Raw genomic sequence first — 23,604 nt, 5'->3', positions numbered from 1 at the left:
CACATCTACAAATATTTCATGTGTTTTCCAGACACTCTTAACTCTGTCACTCAATGCGGGAAACAAAGTGGCAAAGACTAGCATGGTCAGTAACAAAATGTTCTATACTGATCAGCGATGGATGCAGTCGCATCCTAATGACGTCTTAATATTTGGCTGTCTTTGTAGGAGTTGGTATTTGTGTAAGTGGTGCGTGGTCCATGCACTGCAAGTGACGCCATCTCACCCTGTTTTCTGCCTCTCATCCTCATTTAATTTATCATTTGCTTTACTTTGCCTTTTTAGACCAGAAAATTAAGGTGATGCTGAGTCTACTCTAACACATTAGGAAGTGATGGAAAAACAGCAGTATTCTGTTAAAAGTAAGTAAGAACCTGCAACATACTGGCATCCTGCTCAGGGTGTGCCCCGCCTCTCCCCCAAAGAGACTGGGATAGGTTCCAGCAAGTGGCACAGAAAATGAATGAATGAATAAAGTACGTAACAAAAACTTTTAAACTCAAACAAAACCAGAGTAAGAGTGGATGGTCTTCTGCTGTGTGAGAGGGATGATAGAGACAGGTGGATAGAAAGAAAGAGACAGAAAAGAGACACGATGCTTTGGCCATCGAGCCGTTGTCTATTTTACTAAGAACATCATCCTTCCTTAAAGGGGTGGTGCGGGAGTCCCGCTTGTCTCTGTTTGCAGACGACTTATTACTATACATAACAGATCCTCTCGCAAGTATTCCTGATATCTTTCTCAGGATATAAAGTTAATATTCAAAAGAGTGTGTGTTACCCCATAAATAAAGCCAGTCTGAATCTTCAGCTAATAGAACAACAGGGTTTAAGGATCTTGGCATCAATATTGCTACGTAAAATGAAATCCGATTTTCAAAGATGGAACAATCTCCAACTTTCCCTTATATGAAGAATTAATGTTGTTAAAATTAACATTTTACCACAATTTCTATTTCTATTTCAAACTCTGCCATTGTTTTTGACAAAATATTTTTTCAATTCAATGGACAAAATTATGAATGGCTTTATTTGGTCTGGGAAAAACCCAAGGATACACAAGTCACTTCTTCAAAGAACAAAATTCTGTGGTGGACTTTCTTTACTGAATTTTCAATTTTATTATTGGGCATGCCATATTCACAAAATTAAATAATGCCAGCATTAATATTTGCTTCCATTACAGACAAATTGTCATTATATCTTAAAAACCCTGTGATCCTGAACACAATTAAGGTTTGGTATCAATTCATAAAACACACTAATTGTTTGGGTTTATCCCTATTAGGTCTAATATATAAAAATCACCTCTTTCTTCCTTCAACCCAGGACTCAGCTTTTTCTATGTGGCACAACAAAGGTCTACATAATTTCCTGGATTTTTATACAGATGGCCAAGTAGAAAACTTTACCAACCTGTCTCTGAAATACGGACTACCAGCTAGTAATCTTTTTAGGTATTTTCAAATCAGGAACTTCATTTCACATAACTTCTCAAATTTTCCTTCGAAGCCGTCTCAGCAGCTCAGTGATGATTTTATGACTTTCAAAACAAATAGATTGGAAATCGTGTCAGAGGTTTATGATCAAATTTTAAATCTCTGTGATCAATCCAACATTACACTTAAAACTGCCTGGGAAAAAGACTGGAATATGCAGCTTGGTGAGACTTGGTGGGATAAAGTGGTTTGTTAAATCGGTTCCGTTTCATATTATGCTCGACTGTCAGTAATCCATTTTAAAGTAATCTACAGAATTCACTACTCTAAATTTAGACTTTCACAAATATACCCGTAAGCAGCTGATAAATGTGACAGGTGTTTCAAATCCGATTGTCATTTGGGGCATATGTTCTTTCTTTGTTCAAAATTATACACATTATGGTCTGGCTACTTTAACTGTTTTGGGAATTACAATTCAGCCATGCCCAGCAGTTTTTGAAACCCCGTCAGAAGACATGAATCTGAGTTCTTCCCAGAAAACAGATGTGAAATTCACTTCTTTGATTGCTCGACAACGATTGCTGTTGCTTTGGAAATCTCCAAAACCACCAACAACCTCAATGTGGCTGAGAGACGTTGTATCTTTTCTCAAACTTAAAAAGATTAAATATACAATCAGAGGCTCAACACAGAAATTCATAGTTACTTGGGAACCATTTCTGTCATATTTTAAAGCTTTGCAAGTTTTGCCTGACTGAGAGTGGTTAGGAGTATTACTCATTATTCTAACTTGTCTAGAGGTTACTTTGTATTGATGACGTTATGAATGCCAGGATATGGGGAGGGTGTGGGTGTATGTGTTGTTTGATTTCTTGTATTGCCCTTTTGTTTTCCTTCTGTTTTGTTTTTTAATTTATTTTGTTTTTGTTTTCTTTGCAATGTAAAAAAAAAAAGGGAAAAAGTCAAAGAAAGCTTTGTGATGTACACTGTGATCTAATTTGTTGTTTTCCGATAAAAAATATCGAGAAAAAAAAAAGAAACAAGAAACAAAAGAGACTCAGGGGCGTGAAGAGATAAGGAGAGGGAGAAGAGCAACAGGTGGATGGAGAGAGGAGAGGGAAAGGAGAGATGGGTTGGTGGCGAGAGAAGGAAAGGGAAAAGACAGACAGCAGATTGATTGAAAGAGAGGGAGAAGACAGGTAGGTCGAAAGATGAAGGATGAAGGGTTACTGTACACAAAAGTTAATTTTGAATTGGAAGGACATGTCATCTCTTTGTTGCATCAGCTGAAGGTTAACATTACTTCTGAGAAAGTATATATTCCTGTTTGTTTCCTCCTGCTTCTTCTGAGGTCCGCGGTGAATATATCAACCAAATCTTAGATGAATACAAAAATATGTCAAGGTTTGAAGCGGTTCTTTTGCTTTTTATTAGCAAAATGGATGCAGGCAAGAGTCCCATGGTGATTCCAAGTCACAAAAACAAACCTTCAGTAACGGCTCAGGTTTGTTCTCGCACACACTCAGTAAACTATTGCATTAAGCTTACGTTTCAATTAAATAGACCAATTGAAGCATTGAAATTGGTTCACAAACACATAACGTGTATAGAAATGAACGCAGAAAATCTCATTTTAATTCTAAATGTCAGTCCACTTTTAATCTATCCCATTATAATTTACGTGATAACTAAAATTAATTTCATGGGCTTTAAACACAGCCTACATCAAATATGAGTCATAGAAACCTACCATCAGGGCTAATCATTACGTGTTTGTTCGTTTGTGCAATCAGACAGAAATGATTAGAAAAGTCCACCATCGCTCAAGGAGAGTAAACTCTTGACTATAACACAAAATAAACTCCTTTAATTATTTTCAGTAAAATTCAAGTTTGCTTAGTTGTTCCTTCTGGCAATATTATTTGACTTATTTTAAGAAAAGTCAAACATTCATTACTCATACATGATTCAAGCTGGACTCCCACACATTGCGCGATCTTCTTTAACATTTTCCAGTGATGCGGGTTAATCCTGCAAACTCCTGACATTTTCAAGTGCAGCCCAGGATGGAGATTCATTGGAAACTCTTCCACAATACACCCCGAAGGCTTAACGAGTGGCTCCTCGTGTCACAAGCTTGCCCCTGTCCCTTCCTGGTTCCTACACTAATTGGGCCATCACGGCCTCTTCACAGACGCAGACGGCTGAACCTTCACTTCAACATATGTCGCATTCATGCTGCAGCCGATAAACACCAGCTGCTGAAAGGCTGCTCAAGTCCTCCAGGAGAAGACAAATAGAGTACGTCATTGTGGACTCTCAATGTATTAACGCTCTAATAGCAAATAGCCTCCTTAGAAGGTAAGAGTGGTATAAAATATTTTGCTCAGGCAAAAGAAGAAAAATAGAACATTTCTTAGCATTAAAGAGCAATTAATGTGAAAAGGAAACTCTCCCGACTTACTCATATGTTTCAAATGTTGAAGCCTTCTCTCCAAGTTTCAGTAAGTCCCTCATTGTGACGATGTTTTGAAATTATTACTTTATCAAGTTCTTCTGTGTCTAAAATCTTGACGAAAAAAAGGTAGTGTCCATTATGATGTAATAATGGCTTCACTCCTAGTGATCACTCCCCGCTTTTTTTATACAACGAGTCCCTTTAAGGTTGAGACTTCCGAGGTTGGTGACAAATCTTGTTGCTTGACCAATCACAGCAGAGTGGGTGTCGGTATGGTGAACCAGATTTAATCTCCAGTAAAACTAAGTGTTTTCAGTGGGCTGGGTTTAATCACATTTTCTAATGTCTAATGTATTTCCATGAAAAGAGAGATTTGTACAAACAGACACATACTGATGACTTTTTAAGAATCAAAATCAACACATTATTTGCTCTTTAAGTTATATAACTGATACGGTTGTATTACCATGAGATAGTGACATGTTTCCTGAGCTAAATTAGGAAACCATGGACTAAAGAAAACAGCCTGAAGTCACCAGTTCAACAAGACTAGCATTAGTGAAACACAGACCTTTGGCTCTTGTGTTGTTAACTGTTCAAAAAGAATAAACTGTTGCATTTGCGTGGCGCACGTGGCAAGGGGTTAGTGTGGTTACGAGGAAGAAGGTTGCAGATACGCTTCCTCGTCGGGAGGGAGGAAACTTCTTAACTTTTCGATGTGAAGTTTGTATGTTCTCCCTGTGTTGTGTGGGTTTACTCCAGGTAGTCCGGTTTCCTCCCACAGTCCAAAACATACAGAGGTTGATTGAGAACTTGTTGTTGAACATTTGGTAGGAAATTATCTGTAGGTATAATTTGCGAATTTGCCTGACGCCCGAAGAAACTGGGATAGGCTCCAAAGTACGTAAGAACATGTTTTCTAATGCTCATACTGGGGTCAGCAATTTAATGTTATATAAAGTGTCAAATCATATCAGAGTAAATAAACTTTACCCATTTGCTTTATGGTAATCATTGAATGGGTGTTGGAAGATGTTCTAGATTTAAATTTTTGGAGATAGTTAAATATAATTGGGTGGTGAGTTGTTCTTTAGATTACCAGGACTAGTTGAAGTCGCTCAATAGTAGGCTTAACGTTGGCTTAGTTGCGACACCAGTTGAAAAAAGATGGGTTGATAAAAGAGTTTGATATCCCACTTTTCATCTGCTTATCAGATTCTGTGTACATCCCTTTATGGGGCGACTAATGTACATGACATTATGGGGTTCGTTCTGCATAAACCACAATAAGGTTCAAACCACACCAGACAAAATAACTTATAGATTTTTCTTAAAGCCAATATTACATGTAAATAGAGGAACTAGTCTGAGCCATAACATTCAAAGAGTTTCTGATGTACTGAGGTGACTGGGTGACCTTTCCACTGTTGTATGTATGGATATACCCTCAATCGTAGGCAGTCAAAATGGGACATTTATCTAAAACCGACAATGGTTCATCATCAATTGAGGTAAATAAAAGTAGGTGAAGACAATGTGGGAGTACAAGAAGAAAAATAAACCAAAACATTTGTAATTCCATTCAAAGCAGGCCAGTGTGTTTCTGCCGTTCTTTTAAATTGTATTTTACTACCAAAATTAGAAACAATCTTTTTGAGCTGGTGAGTCAAATTAAAACACCACAAAGTTTCAGTTCTAGTTTCTGAATAATAAAGGTGACATTTTTCTCCCTGTTTTTCGGTAAAGAAGTTCTCATTTTTGTGTTAAAATATTGATACTTTTTAATTTGAACTTCTGAATGAGATATCTGCTGTATGATATCACTATTCACATTGGTCCTTGCTTGATATTATGTCATCAAATTTGTCCATCTCCATAAAAGCGACGCCTCTTATTTACATTTCAATCCAATGCATTTGAAATGCAGGAGTTTGTTGGCAGTGGTGACGAAAGGCTTCCCTTTATCATGCAGGAGTCATGAGCAGAACGAGTGTGAATCCCCCATCTTTTCTCATTAGAGAAGCTTGATAACTGAACGTCCTGGCCCAACATCTACATTTCAGGTATAACTATAAGATCTAACTTTGAGGACTGTGGCATCCTAAAAGGCTGGTGTATAAAGCTTTGCAGGTTAAAAGGAGGATCTTAAATTGTAAATCTAAGTTCTACTGGAAGTCTTCAAGGATGGTGAATAAGAGTGCAGGCAGGATGGAGAAGACTGTGTCGGCAGTCGGTGTGTCAGTGACTCAAGATAAACTGTAGAGCAGAGACAGTGTTAAACATGAATGATAGAAGTGGAGAGAGCAGGAGAAGGAGTGGAGGAAGACAGCTAATGAGCTAATGAGGTTCATGGATGTGGTAGAGTACACAGAGAAGATCAATCAAGACATGTGCATGAGGTTGACTTACTGTGGCAACCTCTGAAGGGAAACGCTAATGACAGACTGCTATGTATTTTATTAACAAGTGATTGACTTAGTCAGTCGATTTTACCATTTAAATGATTTGTATTTGTGTTTGGTGTTTGTTTGTACATCCTATTCCTTTAATCAACAACGTATTGACCCCAGTGATCGTTTCTTGGGTGGAGATACAATAAGAGTAGCAGGTACTTACAGTGTCTCAAACAAATGTTTTCTGAAACTCTTCTCATGATCTTTGTGAAACAACTTGAACATGACATTTAATATAACCTGCTGCATCTGGGGTTCAGCGACATCTAAGGTTAATGGAACGAACAGGATGTATTACCAGTTCAACCTCAGACTAGCCATTTTTATTTTTTATTTTTTGTATAAGCATTTGTAATTCACAGTATCAAGCCCCATAGTTGTCCAGGTGTCCTCCCTAGTGTTAGAGCTGCCTCATCAATATTTCACCACTTTGCTGTTCGCTAAACTACACTAGGAGTGATGATAACAGAGCCAAAAATAAATCTGGAGCAGAGTTTGATTAACCACACAGGCTTTTAGACAGAACATGATTTTAAGATGAAATGAAATGTTCCACCACAAGAGCCATAAGCACTTTTACGAAGGTCTCTGTGGTTCCCTCTTGGCTGTTAACATTTCAGAGGGCAAGCTTGATCCAAAGGTTAATGTTCGCCTCTTTACAGCTGATTGTTGCCCTGTTAGTTGAATTACATGGGATGGAAATTGTAAAAGGGGGTTCAAGTCTTGGGTTAGTACTTTTCCAATCAAAGTATACCTTTCAGCTCTGATCATTTATCATGTCTAAAACTGGGTCAGCAGCTAAGACAATATTTCATGGCCTACTCAACGATGCACAAACGTATAATTGGCCAATAATTCAAAACAACTCATTCCTTTTTTTAATGGTAAGTGAATATGTTAGTGTCACTTTTGACTGCCCAACTTCTCAAGAGGAAGATATATGTCGTTAAATATGTCGAATCAGTCTTTATTTTTTAATAAACTATTAACTCACCTTCAAATCAGTGCAGTGAAAGAAATGGGGATTTAACGCTCTCTAGTGGTAAGTGATAAAACCCCAGCACAAGAACGATACCAGCACGTTTAAATTCCCACGGCAAACTCGTTACATTCAGAGGAAGATTTTTTTTTGTATTCTTCTGTGCTTTAGGCCTATCGCCAAACATAACAAACAGGGATATTTGCATGAAACAGAGAAGAAGTGTGTGCCACTAGTACTCAGTTTGATGAATGAATCAGACAGAAAAAAATAAATAAATCCTGCCTGGAAATATGTTTGAATAAAGTTAGTGATGAGATTGTAGTTGGGATGCGGCTGGAGTGTCTGCTACTGCTTACTGGAAGACAAACACTTTTATATCCTGCAAACTTTAATAGTGAAGGTGACGTTGACTTTTTTATTACAAATAAGCCACAAAATATTTCTTGGTCTTAAATATGACCCAAATAAATAGGTTTTACAACATGCAAGATCAGCAGCCTGATGATTTACTACCTCTGCCACTTTCCCAAATTCATAAAAACGTTTTTTAAGCTACTTTAGATGTTTTATTTGATACAAACTTTCATTCCACCAGGAAAAGGGAAATTTGACCATTTTAAAATGTATTGTTTTATTATAAATGTATTAAGGGGGAAAGAGAATATTTAAATATGTATTTTAAAAGTGTTTTGTTTACTTTCATCTCATGATGTCATGTGTTCTCTTTCATGACCATCTTTGGAGATTTTTTTATTTATAACAATAAACATGTCTCCTTTATTTGCTTTTCTAACCAACGTTAGATGAATTTCAGTATAGCTGATATTTCATAATTGCATTAAATAATATATATACTCTGAACAACAACTGATCATATACTGGTTTAACTCAATTAAATTAAACATTTAAAAATACATAAATTAATGTTGACTGTCAAAAGGAAATATAATTGAAAATCACTCAATCACCTGAACGCAAGTAATCTTTACATTTCTTGCATTTCTCAGACAAGAAACCATCAGCCTCAACGATGAGATCTATAATTCTGTGCTTCCTCTGGCCAAGCATAATATCAGATTTATTTAAACTTCACCTTCCATATCTTGCAACAGTCTGTGATGGATTGGAAATGCATTTCAAGTGCTTCGATCGATACTTGTGATCTTTGACAGCGTAATGTACCTCCTCCACCTCTGCTAGCTCAGTCGCTTCAGCTTGTGATAAAAGGATGCAGCCATCAAACAGCTGTCACACCCATCACAGTGAGGAGGGCCATGGCGACCCTCAGACCCCCAGACGCCCCACTGCCGTCGGACCGGCCACCAGACAGCGCTGTGCACAAGTGAGAGTGACACCAGATGAGAGGCATTATTCCAGAGGACAGCAATGAGCTCGAGAGTCGCTGTAGCTCGCTGATAAGACACGCTTTTCATTCTGCAGGAATCTAATTAGTTCCGACTTGAATGAGTCAGTCAAGAAAAAACACACTTACCTTCGTCTGTAGGCTCAAAGGCTGAATGAGAAAGAAATAAAGTTGATATAAAAGAAAATCCCTTGTGTTTGCTGATAAAATACAAACTTTACATTGAGTCAGGGGTGCTCTAATTCTATCATGTTTCACACTGACCCCAAGTTTGGTCATTAAATTGCAAATGCACACAATAGCTGTATCTTGGTGTGTAATCCTGGATGCCAGCGAGGTTATTCACGTCAAACACCTTGACGTTGAGATAAAACAAGGATTAAATAATCAAAATATAATTTGTTTATTAGAGGAATAATATTATCATCAATAGTTTGATATATTAAGTCATTCTAATAGTGTGTAAAAAAAACTGATTGTTGCCCTTGGAGTTGCATTGGGGGTCAATGTGCACAATATACATTGAAAGATCAACAACTACTGGTATTTAAGAATTCAAAAGGAAGTCCAGCAACATTTGTATAATGAATTTTGTCAGAGGCATCCTAAAATTAATTAAAAAAATAATGTTCTTTGACCTCCTAGCGGTGGAGGTGTTCTGTACTTGATATCCATTATTTTTATTGCCAAAAATACTATAGGCGAAAAGTATACCTAAAATTCAGACCTCACTCATTTTCAACTCAACCTCATGTTGACTAAGTGTTGGGATTATTTTCAAAGTAATCAGTTCCTTTTTAGAGTTATAGGAAAACTATTATTCCCATTTTCATATAGCGGCTAGAGCAACAGAACAGTTAAAAATAGAAATATTGATTTTTTTTCTGAACTATTCCTAATGTTTAGGGTTCAATACAAGATAGACATCACACACAGCCTTTATGAAGATATTTGGATCTTTTTAATTGTGGAATTTCGGACGAAGATGTAGATGAAGACCATTTAACTTCAGTCTCTACGTTAGAATGAACATACTTTTTGTCTATAACTCAAAAATGGAACAGATGCTCCTCTTCTTCCTGTTGCATTGCTGTGAACCTGAGAGAACCACAATAAAGAAGCAAGTGTAAAATCCAATAGTCAACATTTCATTTTTGCAAGTGGCCACAAGAGTGGGCGTTGATTTAATGTGTTGATTTAGTTATTTTATTTTCGAGCAATGGGTTTTAAAAGATTTCTGATCCGATGTTTTGTCGAAGGTGTCAATGTCGACGTCTTCTTCCTACCTTGAAGGTGTCACAGGTGCTGCGCTCAAACAGTCGGGTGATGCAGTGCAGGTAGTAGGTGGACACCGTCTCGTTCTCTTGCTCGAGGAAACGAAAGGCTTGTTACGAGAACAACAAGTTGAATGTTGTGGAGTTAAAGGGTTGTGGAGACACTGAGGTGTAGCATCGGTCCAGGAGGACAAAGTACCTGAAGAGATAGAAGAACATCCCCAGCAATGAGTCAGAGACACAAGGTCACAGATGGAATCCTCAAGTTTAACAATCTATTCATCCATCCTCGAATTAGGCCTTATGTTAACAATAAAATCATTTAACTGTAGTCTATGATGACCTTTGGTGAACTTTGATAATCACAAAGGGTCTTACTGAGAGGTCAAGTTGGACGCCACCACCTGCTCATAGATGATTTTTCTCAGTTCTATGCCCAGCGGTGGAATGATGAGAGGTCTGGTGTAATTTATATCCTGCAATAAGAATTAACAATTCAATTGTAGCCACAGATTAATGTTCTAAAGTTACAAAGAGTGGGAAAGGCCGTGGTACCGAGAACAAGGTCATGCTGAGGGTGCTGATGAAACTTCCATTGTTGTCCTTCAAAGCGATGGACGAGGACGACCTAGAAGAGAAGAGAAGAGAAGAGATCACATATCTTCTGCTTTCATAATCTCTGCTTCAATCTGGTACTCACACGTCCACCTGAGGTACTCCAGCGGGTACGCACAGGAGTAGTAATACTTCAGCTCTGCATTGTAGGTGATGGCTCCTGTTGTTGGGTCTGAAGAGTGAATCATTCCACTGATGTTGACCAAACGGATGTTGGAGAGGTCGGAGAAAATGCCAGTTCCTGGACTACTGGTCGTCTGAGAAATTATTCAGAAGCGATTTTCATGTGAGCCAGAGAGACGAAATCTCAGTTAACTGTAAACTTTTGATAATAGTTCTCCACGTCTCCTTAGAGTGTATTCACCATGACTCTTTAGTTAAATGTATATAACATTTTTTCTATCTTTTATTAAGCTACTATAACATTATGATCAGAAATCTTTATTAAAAATATACAAATATCACATGTTTTTGGAATATTGTGACATTAAAGTTCAACTAGATTCCCAGTTATTTTCCGACACTGCCAATGCATGACCCTAACCATGAAGTTGCTCCCACAGGCGTTTCCTTCCCTGATGGGGAAACTGAATCTCACTACAGGGGGGGCCACAGAGGCAATATTGCGTTGCCATATATGCGGTTGAGAATCAGCAAACTCTTGTTGTAGCCGGTGTAGATGACCGGACAGATCTGGACAGCCAAGTCGATGGTGGACGTACCACAAACCACAGCAATGTCAGAGTATTCTGAGGAACAGAAGGAAGAGGAACGCTAAATTCATCTGTACAGCGATGAATCATTTAAAACATTTCGAGATATTTAATTAAAACTTTTATATTTTGCCAAAGATTTTAGATAGTGATAAAAAATTTAAAATTTAAATTTAATTATAAACAAGTTCTAAAGTTAACACTAATTGATTTATTTAAGATAATTTGAAACTTATAACATGCCTAAGGTGTCAGTTTCTTTCCCTTGTTGTTTTAATCATATCATTGCCATCATCACGATTTCTCATTTGACCATGTCATCTGATCAACTCGTACATCGGTTCCTCACGAAAACATTGGTTTGATAGTTCCATGAGTCAGGGGTGGAGATGCTCAGGGAGGACTGAAGAATTCAAACAAGACAAGGAGCCTACCTGGTCTTCTGGCGTAAGATCCACAGTCAGACGGAGTGAGGGCCTCTCGGCCCGCAATCCACAAGGAGTTCAGGATAAGGAAGCTGACCCCAGCCATATCACCTCTCTTCCCTCAGTGGAAAAACTGCAGGGACAAGAAGAGGTCAAGTCCAATGCAAGTCAGGTTAATCCAAAAGGCTCTATGTTTGATTTAATTCCAATCAATGCTCAGGAGTCAACCCTGCCTGGGTCTCACCTTAATCTCTCCATATGTTTAAAGGTAGCAGCACAGTGTCGGCTTTTATATGGTGAACAAGCCTGTTGAACGATCTTACTTTGGTGGGGCTTCAGTTCACATGAACAATTCTCTTTTTGTGGCTGAGATACAGTGGTCCTCACCTGGAGGCAATATGAAACCCAACACAGTCTCCTTTAAAGTAGCATGTGTGAACAATGTTTTTGAATCTGTTCGTGTGAGTGGGTTTTGGTCACCTGCTGATGAGATTCTTAACAATGTGAAGACATAGGCTATGGTGTCATCTGGCGCCTCAACACACAGAGGAGAAGAAAGAAGTTGTTTTCTGAGATGTTTAAGGAAATCTTCGTCTTTTATCACGCACAATATTTTTTACCTGATGTATCCCTACCCCTGTTAACCCCTACACTTACCTATATTTCTCACTGTATTCCCAAATATCAAACAAAATACCCTTTCCATTCCAGCAAGATCAGGTGAAGCAGGTGAAGCATGTATTTGCTTCACAAAAAAAGCTTTAAACCCAGTATCAAGTTCATTAAAAAGCACTGGGTCCCCGTGGTGGCCACCTCTCGTTTGCCCGCCACACTGTTCATGTTTAAGATATTGTTGTAGGTAGAAACACACTTAAAATAACTATTGTGTTGATTAAAGTGTCTCTTAAATGGATATTGGACCTCTTTTGTACATTTTGTACAAACAGACACATCTGTTTGTACAAAACTCTATTTTCATTGAAATAATTACTTTAGAAATGTGCTCAGGTGCTCTGGTAACCTCTATTCCGAAGATTTTCAGACGGGGGAAAACTATATAAAGTAATAACTTCAAAACATTGTCATAATGAGGGACTTACTGCATCTTGGAGAGAAAGTATCAACATTTGAAACATGTGACCAAGACAGCAGAGTTGTGTTTTCACATTAGTTTCCCTTTATATAAAAGAAGATCAAGTATTTCAAAGTAAATTTTATGTCACCTGGAGCTGTAGAATTCCACTTTTCAGTCGATCAAGTTTTTTGTCATATCACTATACATTTTTCATGATGATGAACCACCACGCATGGACCTAGTAGGGCCCTGTCCTGTGGTGCGTGACCCAGTCAGCACCATTGAGGAGGTCAAGAGAAGAAACTCCCTAATAGATGGTCGAGGTAACGACCGGAAAACTGTTGGCCCTTCAAAATACATTTATCCAGGCTTATTATGAGAGAGATCTCATTCAGATATATATAAAGTCACTTCATGGACAGAATTGAGAAGGTTATCGCATCCATAACCGAAAAATGATGAAAAGCAGATGAATCGGTATCATATAAGTTAGAGACCCCTGGATCTCGCACACGTGCTCAGTCACTAAACGGTTGAAATAATTTTGAACATGGATGAAAATTGTCAGTAGGGCAAATCGCACTGAGGAACTAGGCTGAGGACAGACGTGACTCCACGTCATTCTGGACGGGCACATTTTCTTACGAAAATATTTCACTTGAAAGAGAGTTTAAATGCAGAGAAGGCCTTTTTTAGAGGGTGAAGTGGGATTACCCTATTTATACGCTGAATAGATTTGGGATTGTCCCAAAATATACAGTACATAATGTTATAAACTGCTCTATAATTCACCAGTAGCTGCTGTTAGTGAAAATTGTCTGTGTTGGAGGTATCATCTTATGTTTTTGTTTAACACAATGCTTAAAATGTGAATAAAGTTCAGTTATTTAAGATAAATTATTTTCCAAATCTTAGCTCCTATTTTGAAAAGCACAACTTTCCTCCATCTATGCTCTATGGAGTGTTTAAGATGTGGAATGCAAAGGGAATATGTTTCTTCAAAAACCTGTTTGAAAATGCTACATTTATGTCCTTTTCATTACTTGAATGAGGGTTTTATAAACCAATGAACCAATCTTCCTCCATTTGCTAGCATGATAACATCCTCATATGATGCAACCCTTTATAACCTCCTGAAAACCTTCTTGATTTGATTTTTAGAATGAATCCCCATAACAAATATGGTAAAAGTATTACTTTAATATTTTATTTACTTTATTGACATAAAGTTGAATAATATTCTAGACAATATATACACACCATTTATTTGTTTAACCCTTGTGCTACCTCTGGGTCAAGGCTACCAGAAGGCCTGAAAACAAATGCATTTGTGGTATCCCTTGTGTGGTCTCTGGGTCAAGGTCAACTACCTCCACCACTGCATATGTATTTCTGGAAGCCAGGGAGGTTTACCTTGACCCATAAGTGTATCATTTCTGGGAAATATTTTTGTTAATAATTTCTGATGCTTTTTTAAGTAACATTTAGCAAATGAATGGCAAGGGAAGATGGAAAGCAAGATTTACACAGTGTTGTGAATGTTTTACGTTGCTTATATCATCACTCTGTGCATTGATTTGTTCTGATTGTGTTTGGGCCACTAATTGTTTCATTGTGTGAGTCCCAGGGCTAATGTGGATAGAATCTAGTTCTTTTCGTGAACAGCTCAGTGGTTCAGCCACAAAAACAAGGCCTGATTAAAAAAAATATTGAGAAAATAAGCTTTGGTAAAAGCCAGAGTAATCAGTCAAGTGCTAGGATTCGTCACCTCATTTCATTCTGAGTAATGGATGCAGGACACGTTTATATAGGTCATCAGCAAAGAAAATCAATACGGCCCAAATCGACAGCTTAACTCTGACTGGGCCTGGTATTTTTGATCATTTTCCTGGGGATTGCTTGAACACAAGTCCTTGACATTTCAAACTATTTTGATGGAAGCACGAGTGGAGCTGTTCTAGTAGAAGTCCTGATGATCAAGAAGGTTTTCAAATCTTTGTCAGATATGTGTTCAAAACATTTTTGCTATAAAGTTACCTGCAGGAATGAGGAGGCATGTAAACATCTGATCATATATGGATTCTTTTCAGCCCAAGTTTCTAAGCAATAGATTAAATTGTGAACAGATAAAATGATATATCCTTAAAATATGTAGCAAAATGTCATATTATTATTAATTATAATTATTGTAGCTGTATTATTGCCAAATATTGGCAATTAATTTACATTACATGTTTATTATTATAAAGCAAAAATAAATGTATGGAATGAATGAAACATTTAGAATAAGACAAAGAAGATCCTTGTTTCATTGTGATGTGCCCTTCTTTAAAGTCATCAATTATCATCGATGGGTGCTACTGAATATTTCTTTCATGTAAAGAATATTAAGTAAAGTAAATATTTTTATAATCTTGTTAAAGCATGATGGATGGTAAAACTATATGGAGGATGTTCATTCCAGGGTTCTCCTGAGAAAAGTTATTTAAAAAAATAACCCTCAGACAAGCAGGGATGCTTTGGGAAGACTTTTGGGAGCTGAATGCCTTGCAGTGAGCAACTTTTACTTTCTTATCATCATAAAACTTGTCTGAAGCGCTTCGAATTCTAGCTGTTGATTTTTTTTTTTTTTTCGTCAGCTTTACATCTTTGCAGATTTTTTTTAGCTCCTTGCTTTCTCACAAATAATATTACTTACTCTCCTTTCTTGATCTGACAGCTTTTTGCTTTCCTAGTCTGTTTGCTAACTCCAGACAACATTCTTACATCAAGGACTAACACAATCAACTATTAAGGCTCACAAAGTCATATTCATCTTCATTTTTCAACTTAATATTTTCAATTGTTAATGTATTTACAGATTGTTTTTTCCCTCCTTCTATATAGATGTCAGAAAATTGAAATTATTTTTTTTCTAAATCACATTTTTTTTTAACGGTATGTTCTCTTTTCATTCTATTGTGGTTTGAGAATTGTGTTATATTATTCTACTTTTGTGGAATTATTCAATTTTGTTGTTTTTTTGTGGGTGTGTCGGGAATACAAAATTCTCCATTAGTTATTAATAATTTAACTAATATTTCCCAGGGACAGGAGGACATGACACATTTATTTGTTGCAAAGTCTGGTGGTGGAGTCATGACCGCAGACTCCTAGTATTTGGCAAAGAAGACACTCAGTAAGGGAACAAAGTAATAAAAACAACACAATTTACAGTACACATATTTATTGATAATCGTAGAAAAGTTTTTAAAAAATGGTCAGACTGTACAGCATCACAAAGATGTGTATATGTATCAACTTACAAATACATAAAGATCAGCTAAAATTGGATGATTTTATTTAAAGCCAGGATTCCAAACACTTGAGGTCTCAGCAGGAGGGAGGCGGGACTTCTTTAGCACCCGAACCAGCAGCACGAAGAATCCTGTGCTGAACCCACCGAGGACACACACGCCTGTGATCAGAGTACTGGTCAATGGGTTCAAGAGTGGAGCGGGAGCACCAGTTTCTGAGGAACAAAGGCAGACATTTAAAACAGGTGTGAGTGAACCTGAGAGAGGTTATTTATTTGTGAGGTTGTTTGATCTAGAAGAGCAGAACATACCAAGTTGAGAGTTGTTAACAGGAGTTTCTTCTGAAAAACAGAACCAACAAACCATGTTTCAGAAAGCTTACAAACAATGTTGTATTTTTACTTTTGTACAAATATACATTTGTACGGCCGTTAAAAAAATAATTAATATCATGCAACACATTTTTTTACTTTTACATTTTTTTACCTCAAAAAATGAAAATATTTAATAATAATATTATATATATTAAAATGTTATGTTCCCCATTCATGTTTATTATTATTATTCTTTACAATGAAATCCATGTTTTACTACATTTATAGGATATTTTTTCAAAAAGGTTACATAGTGTTTCTCTTAAATTATATTTAGTATGTTTTTTTTGTAACAGATCTAAAATAAATACATTTTATTTTCCAGTAAGTACGGATTTTGACCAAGCTCTTCTGGAGAAACACTGAGATGTTCTTGGGTCAACTCAGGTCAATATAACATAAGTTATGGTTCCAGGACACATACTAACAAAAATGCTGTTGCTTGCTCAGCTTGAGCAAAATTATTTGACCAGAACTAAGCTAATGACCACATGTGAGATGAGCAACTTTTCTTTAGGCTCAGCTCTAATACAGCATCATCTAATGTTAGTTATTTATTTATTAAACTGTAGATTCGATTTAAGTTGTTGTTCTGTTAAAAAAAGTGTAATGAAAATAACAACCAAAAATATTCCATCATTCTGCAGTTTAGGTCGGTTCATACCGCTTCTAGTGATGATCGGTCCGGCAGTGATGACTGCATTGCCACTAGCAGCCGGCGGTGACCCAAAGTCTGGCTCCTCTTCTCGTTTGCGCCGACGCCCACATATCTGCCAATCAAATATTGAGATGAGGCTCTTGATGGAGGTCACAAAGAGCCACGGAAATCATTTCTCACTCACTGGCATGAGGAGGATGCAGTCATCCGCTCTGCAAAGCTTGGTTACACAGTGCAGAAACACAGTGGACATCTTCTGGTGTCTGTGCTTCACGAAACGGAACACCTCGAAGGAAAAACGTCCCATCTGACTCTTTCCATTCTCGAAAACTGTCGTCTGTGGGTCTTTGTTGCATCTGTGTCACACACACTCACACTGATTTCATGTCTAGCCTTAAGCATTCAGAGCTTGTGTCACTGAGCTGGATGAAGCTGAGGACAAGTCTGAATGGCTAAAAGCTTTCTATTATGTCTTATCAATCTTTGGGTTTAAAATAAGAATAGCAGATTACCCAGAGAAAAGATCATAGCGAAGTTCATCATTAGGATTCCCTGAGGGGGTCGTGTAACAGTAGTCCATCAATATGTTCCACCTGGATAGGGACAAAAGTGTGAGATGTGCACAAATGATAGAGATCCAACCACGCAGCAGATAATTCTGTCTGTCCAGGCGGACTGGCGCCTTTCACTTACAACATAATAACATGATGTTGAAGCAAAAGAAACACATAGATCATCTGGGATGGATAGAGCGGTGAGAAATATGATGTAGCAGTTGCTTTAAAATATACCTTTTGTCCAAGTTTGTTGCCTTCACTGCCGCAAATATTCGGGTTTTTAGGGCCAAACCAGCCATTGGTATGGAGAGAGGCTGGATGTACGTAGAATCCTGCAGCAAACATAAACATACATTCATGAGTGAAGAAAAAAAAACGAAAGATTGATTTATAAATGTTTATCTACTGTTGTCTAACAAATTATAAACATATTTAAAGTATCTAAGGACACCCTGATAAAGAAACTGTGGTTATATGGTTGACAGAAGAAGACGTACCTCGAACATTCTAATGTCTGGTCCTTTTCATGAGCTCTCAAAAGTATGTTTAAAAAGTATCAAAAACAATGTTTATTATTACATTAAATATCATAAATCTATATATATTTTGACCCCATTTGCATTTCTTTAAAATAAAATTACACCAGTTAAACTATGAATTATTTATTAAATATAACAATAACTTAAGTCCATTAGTTTACCATACCAACACATAACACCTGCCATCTTGGTTAAATGGCTACATGGCTATTATATAGACTATAGACATAGATGAAATCCCTTGAACCCTTTCAATGTATCAAGCAGCCGAGATTCCCCACAGTTTTAAATGATTGTTCTTTTGGCAGTTAGATGGGGTCCATTGACCTGATTAGTTTTGCAACGCTTTATCCAGTAGATAAGGAATCTCGTCAAACTATTATTATTATTATTTTGTAATTTGATGCAAAATAAAGGACATTAATATTAAATAATAAAACTATAGTTAAAAATACCACAGAGATTTTTGTAAAAGGAACAGCATTATTTCTAACAATTAATTATATGTCTTAGTTGTTCTATGAGTCTTGAAACTAGATTAAGTCATACAAGTTATGATGCCACTTATCACACTTTATAAAGCTTGTTATAGGTTGCCGTACATGATCGTCAACGTATTCAATAAAGCCTTATAAATGCATCGTAAAGTCTAATGCATGTGTTCATAGTGCATTTTTAACAAGACCTTACAGTTTTAAAAAATAGTTTATTGAAAAATAAATTATATTTTCATCACTCATCAGCATTGGTCTTTTGTTGTATTTGGTGGATTTTTAGTATTGTATATTTGCATTTTCTCCGTGTACTTCACTTACATTACCGAAAAATAAATGAGGAGTAGATTGCGAAAGGTGTTACAGGTTAGGTTAGGTCTAGGTTAAGCGCAGCAGTCTGTAACTGGTTCAGACAGAATTACATTTTTTTTGGATTGCACAAACACTAAAATCAAAAGCTGTACACAATTATAAAAACATTTAACTCAAGTTGCAAAACTCCAGATCAGATTACCACAACTATAAGCACAAACACTAAACACTAAACACACTTGTATACATTAGACACAGTTGCATATCATGATGTCACGTCCTTGCAAATTCCGAAGCACTGACTTTCAAATGACCACACTCATGATCTAATTGGTTAAACACAACACTCAGGTGCACCAACACATGATTGCTTCATTGTAGACACACCAATCAGGTTCAAGCACTACAAATACGTGTGTGTCCTTGTGTGTCTGTATCCATATACATGTATGTCTGTGTGTGTATGCATATATGTGTGTGTCCATATACGTGTGTCTGTGTGTATCCATATATATGTGTGACCATAGATGTTTGTGTCCATATACGTGTGTCTGAGTAAGTAAGTAAGTAAGTAAGTAATATTTATTTATATAGCGCTTTTCGAGACCAGGGTCTGGTTTACATAAATTATCTATATTTTCCTCACAGCATTGGTCTTTTGTTGTATTTGATGTATTTTAGTTGTTTATATTTGTACTTTCTGTGTGTACTTCCCTTACATAACTCAAAAAACTGAGGAGCAGAATTGCTAAAAGTGTTTTAGGCTAAGTGCAGCAGTCATATGGTTAAAAAATATAATTTTTTATAAATTAGTGTTTAGTTATTACAAGAGTGTTTCATTTTGCAAATGATCTGAGGTGTTCTGCTAATTGTTTATATGGTTGTGCTAATTGTGTGTAGTCTTGAAAAACCGTGCCCTGTATCCAAATCGTGCTTAAACAATAGAAAAAAAAGGCAAGTCGTATGAAACGTGTGCGTTTTCATATGGTAACAAAATATAATTTTAGTGTAAAGTAGTTTTGCAAAGGATGCGTGTAGTTGTGCTAATTGTGTGTATGGTTGTCCTAATTGTGTGTAGTGTTTTGTGTTTTGTGAAAAAAACAAACAGGCGTTCTATTCGAAATCGGGCTCAAGCAATTAAAAAAAAAACTGTAATAGAAAGAGTTTTGCAGGCGACGCGTGTCATAAATTGTTTGATTGTTCTGAAAATAAATGTCATGCTTGTTTGATTATGTGTAAATAATTCTTAGTGGAAGTGGGATAATTGGGTTCTAAGATGTGTATGCTCTGTTTTTCACGATAAAACCTTCCATTTTGAGACAAGGGAATAGAACATATAGATCTGACCTGGAAAGTTGAAAGAAGACGAAGCGAATAAAAACTTACGTTGTAGAGAATCATGCTGAGGGTGCTGACAAAAGTACCATTGCTGTCCTTGACAGACACGGCAGCTGAAGAGCTGTGAGAACACATTGGTAATATGGAATTTACTGAGGTACAGACAAGATTAATTAAAATCACACTTTGTCCGTCTGAAGATAAAACTCATTTGGGTTTGTTTGATAAGCCAGAAAGAATCTGCTTATTCTCCTGCATCGGCCTGTCAGTCAGAGCCGCTAACAACGGTGAGAACAAACCGCTGATGAGAATCACAATTTAAAGTAAATACCTTTTTTTAGGCTCAACATTTTAGCCCTGGAAAGGAATGAATGGTAGGACTTTTCTTAAGCTTTCAAAGATTCATCTGATGCTGATACTTACGAGGCAAGCTGTGAGTTATTGACCAGGTACTCCAGCGGGTAGCTGCAGCTAAACTTATACAGCAAACCAGGCAGGTAGCTGATGACGGTCGGAGGGTCAGGGGTGTCGATGTAGCCGGAGACGTTCCCAATTTGTACCAGAGACATGTTTCCATAGGCGTTGGCCCCTAAGGCTGTACTGACCTGTAGAGAGAAACACGACTTTAGATAAGAAGACGAGGGCTTGTTTGTGGAAGCAGCTCAGGTTTTTGTGCATTCTTTACCACCAGACTGTTCCCGCAGGCTTCCAGGGTGTTCAGGCTGATGCTGAACAAGAGGGCCGTCGGAAAGGTGTTGTTGTTGATGAAGCCCCGACAATGACTCTCTGTATGGTGACTGTTCAGGGCCAAATCTGAATCCGTGTAACCGGAGAACAACACCGGGCAGAAGTTGATCTTCAAGGTGATGGTTTGGACTCCGCAGTACACACTTATGTCCCGTTCTCCTTTAAGAAAAACATCACAAGCTTTTGATTCCAAACACGCTCAGGTCTCAGATTCATGCAGTGGTCAACAAACACTCAAGTCATAGGATGAAAAAATAAGATACAAATATGATTGAACATAAACAAACGGTGAACAGAAATAAGTGAAAACACAGAGCCACTGGTAGTGAAAACAAACTCAAGACAGAAAACTCAAGACAGTGATTAATGTGTTTCTTTTACAGTGGATTTACGGAAATCTACCAGATATTGTGTGCACAATAAGGCATTGGACCAATTTATCAAATTTTATGCATCACATTTTTTGGTAATTTGTTAAGTGTAAAATAAAATTTATAAATGATGAGTAATGAGGAGTCCCTTGCTGCATTAAACTTCAAAAGGAGGACCAAAGAAAACCATCAAACAGACTGCAAGTGGTCCATGGCCTCACGTTTGAGTCTCCTTTTCTGGACACTCTTGAATGCTGTCTTGACCTCAGCATAGCACAACTTCTTATCAAAACCTGTATGAGACCTCCAGCTGTTATGTTTGAGATTACATAATTTATCTTAACCCAAGACCTTTACTTGTGTTTTCCTACACTGTAAATGTATATTCGCTGCTATGTAATTTAACCAATTAATTGGATTGCATACAGAATCTAAAATGATAAAATATTTTGTAAGACATGCTTTAAAACCTTCCCCTAAAGAATATTGTCCAAATAGCCTTGATCGCACTAATCCACTTGTATGAATAGGATTGGGTGTTTGATGTAACTCACTTTGTTTGTCACAATGTTTCTGAAATTAAACAATTACCTAAATAATTTGAGACATATTTGCAATAAAATCTTAATATATAATAAAATGTACAAGTCACAATTGTGATTTTAGCCGGAGAGTTACCAAAGTTACAATTGGCCCTTCATTCTCTGGTAATGCTGTACCTTTTTTGTGTTATGAACCGTGCGGCTGTTTTATCAGTAGTTTTATTGATTATTAGCGAGGGTGCCAAGCAATCATGTTAAGCACATTAACACAATGTATTTTCTCACATTTTCTCTCTCTAAATATCGGATTGCATAGAAGCAACGTGATAAATGTTCAGGAATCCTTTGAAGCTGCAGGTGATTACAGGATTTTGTTAATAGTAAATAGGAGAAAAGAAAAATGATTATCGTAAAATGTTATATCCCTCATTAATAGCATCTAGGTCACATATGTTCTTTTGGTATGGTATTTTATTTGTGCCGTATCTTATGATTCTTCACTGACTGAGGTCATCATCATCATTTTCCCTCGTTCATTGCTATGTAAGAGCTATGAACCTATGGCTTTTTCTAAATGAGGTTTTATTAATAGAAAAATTAAATCAAAGTCTATTTATTAGTAAATATTGTTTATATAAGCACTTTTGGTGGATAAAATGTGATGAAATGTATTGGACTCTCAGGTTAACGGCACTTTTTAAAAACTTTATATGTCAGAAAGAAAACAACCTGAATCTTCTGAAAGTCTTCAGTTCTTCTAGCAGTTTTCAAACAGCAATGTTTGGTCATAATTAATTCCTACAGCTCCTTGACCTTTATTGGATTTGAAACCTTAGATGGTGAAGTCCCGGAACATCTATTCCTCGCTGAAAATTCTCTCAATCCTTGCCTCCAGCAAAAATCAATTCTCACTAAAAGAATTTTGTACATGATAGAGAATTTACATGAGTTTTTGTTTTAATGTTGAGGAAACGTTTTAAAATGACTAGATGCTAAACTGCGGGGGAAAAAAGACTATAATGTAGAGAACATGGATTTAAAGATTTAAAGAGGGCATGCATCATTTGTTTGACTGATCTTAACTCAAAGATTGAGTCATTCTTCTGTCCTGAGAAAGGCTGGAAGCAGATTAAACAGAAGATAGTTGGCATCTGAAGGGTTCTCACCAGGAAACCTGCTGTGGTAGTTGGCGTCGCAGTTGTATCCATTGAACTGTGCAAAGGCCGTAGCGGCGTTGGTGATCAGGAGGAAGATAATGACCGGCTGCATCATTTCGGCACCTGAGAGTTGATTGCCCACTGACATGTTCAAAAGGTCAACATTGCAATGGTCGCATTCCACAGCTACTCGCTGAAAAAACGCACTTAAAAAGCCTGATGTAGAGAAACAAGCTGCGCTCGCTCTGACCTCTCTCAATGTTTGGTTCCCCAAGTCCAGTAATCCCTCTTATCCTGCTGCCCCTGTTCCCCCTGTTAACTCATATTGGCCTGAATCTCTCTCTCCTGATCCCCTTTTAAACTGAGGGGAGCAACTCTCAGGCTCATTTCACCTGTTTACCTGTTTCCTGCTCCATTCA

The 23,604-nt window shown here is 37.1% G+C and overlaps 1 protein-coding gene and 1 pseudogene across 1 annotated transcript; both read right to left on the bottom strand.

Moving 5' to 3' along the window:
• Positions 1 to 8,572: 8,572 nt before the first annotated feature.
• On the bottom strand, positions 8,573 to 11,831 carry LOC148076075 (zona pellucida-like domain-containing protein 1; annotated as a pseudogene).
• Positions 11,832 to 16,082: 4,251 nt separating this feature from the next.
• LOC148076074 (zona pellucida-like domain-containing protein 1) lies at positions 16,083 to 23,300 on the bottom strand. The gene is made up of 10 exons (XM_087795849.1): positions 23,195 to 23,300; positions 21,054 to 21,274; positions 20,792 to 20,973; positions 20,417 to 20,489; positions 17,920 to 18,017; positions 17,641 to 17,721; positions 17,313 to 17,484; positions 17,135 to 17,240; positions 16,408 to 16,437; positions 16,083 to 16,311 (listed from the first exon to the last, which is right to left on the bottom strand). Exons 1-10 carry the CDS (start codon positions 23,298 to 23,300, stop codon positions 16,139 to 16,141), a joined length of 1,242 nt encoding a protein of 413 aa, XP_087651975.1. The 3' UTR covers positions 16,083 to 16,138.
• Positions 23,301 to 23,604: the final 304 nt, after the last annotated feature.

Source organism: Callionymus lyra, chromosome 7 (assembly GCF_982586985.1).
Source record: "Callionymus lyra chromosome 7, fCalLyr1.hap1.1, whole genome shotgun sequence".
NCBI classification, from domain to species: Eukaryota; Metazoa; Chordata; class Actinopteri; order Syngnathiformes; family Callionymidae; genus Callionymus; species Callionymus lyra.
This window is presented reverse-complemented; position numbering and strand designations above follow the sequence as displayed.

What these genes read in the sequence shown, in the direction of transcription:
- LOC148076074 (XM_087795849.1), bottom strand. Translation starts at nt 23,300, where the DNA reads ATGATGCAGCCGGTCATTATCTTCCTCCTGATCACCAACGCCGCTACG. An exon ending in ACTGCATCCTCCTCATGCCA is followed by an intron (nt 17,241 to 17,312) that starts GTGAGTGAGAAA and finishes TTTGATTGGCAG; the next exon opens with ATATGTGGGCGTCGGCGCAA. An exon ending in ACCGATCATCACTAGAAGCG is followed by an intron (nt 16,438 to 17,134) that starts GTATGAACCGAC and finishes TCTGTTTTTCAG; the next exon opens with AAGAAACTCCTGTTAACAAC.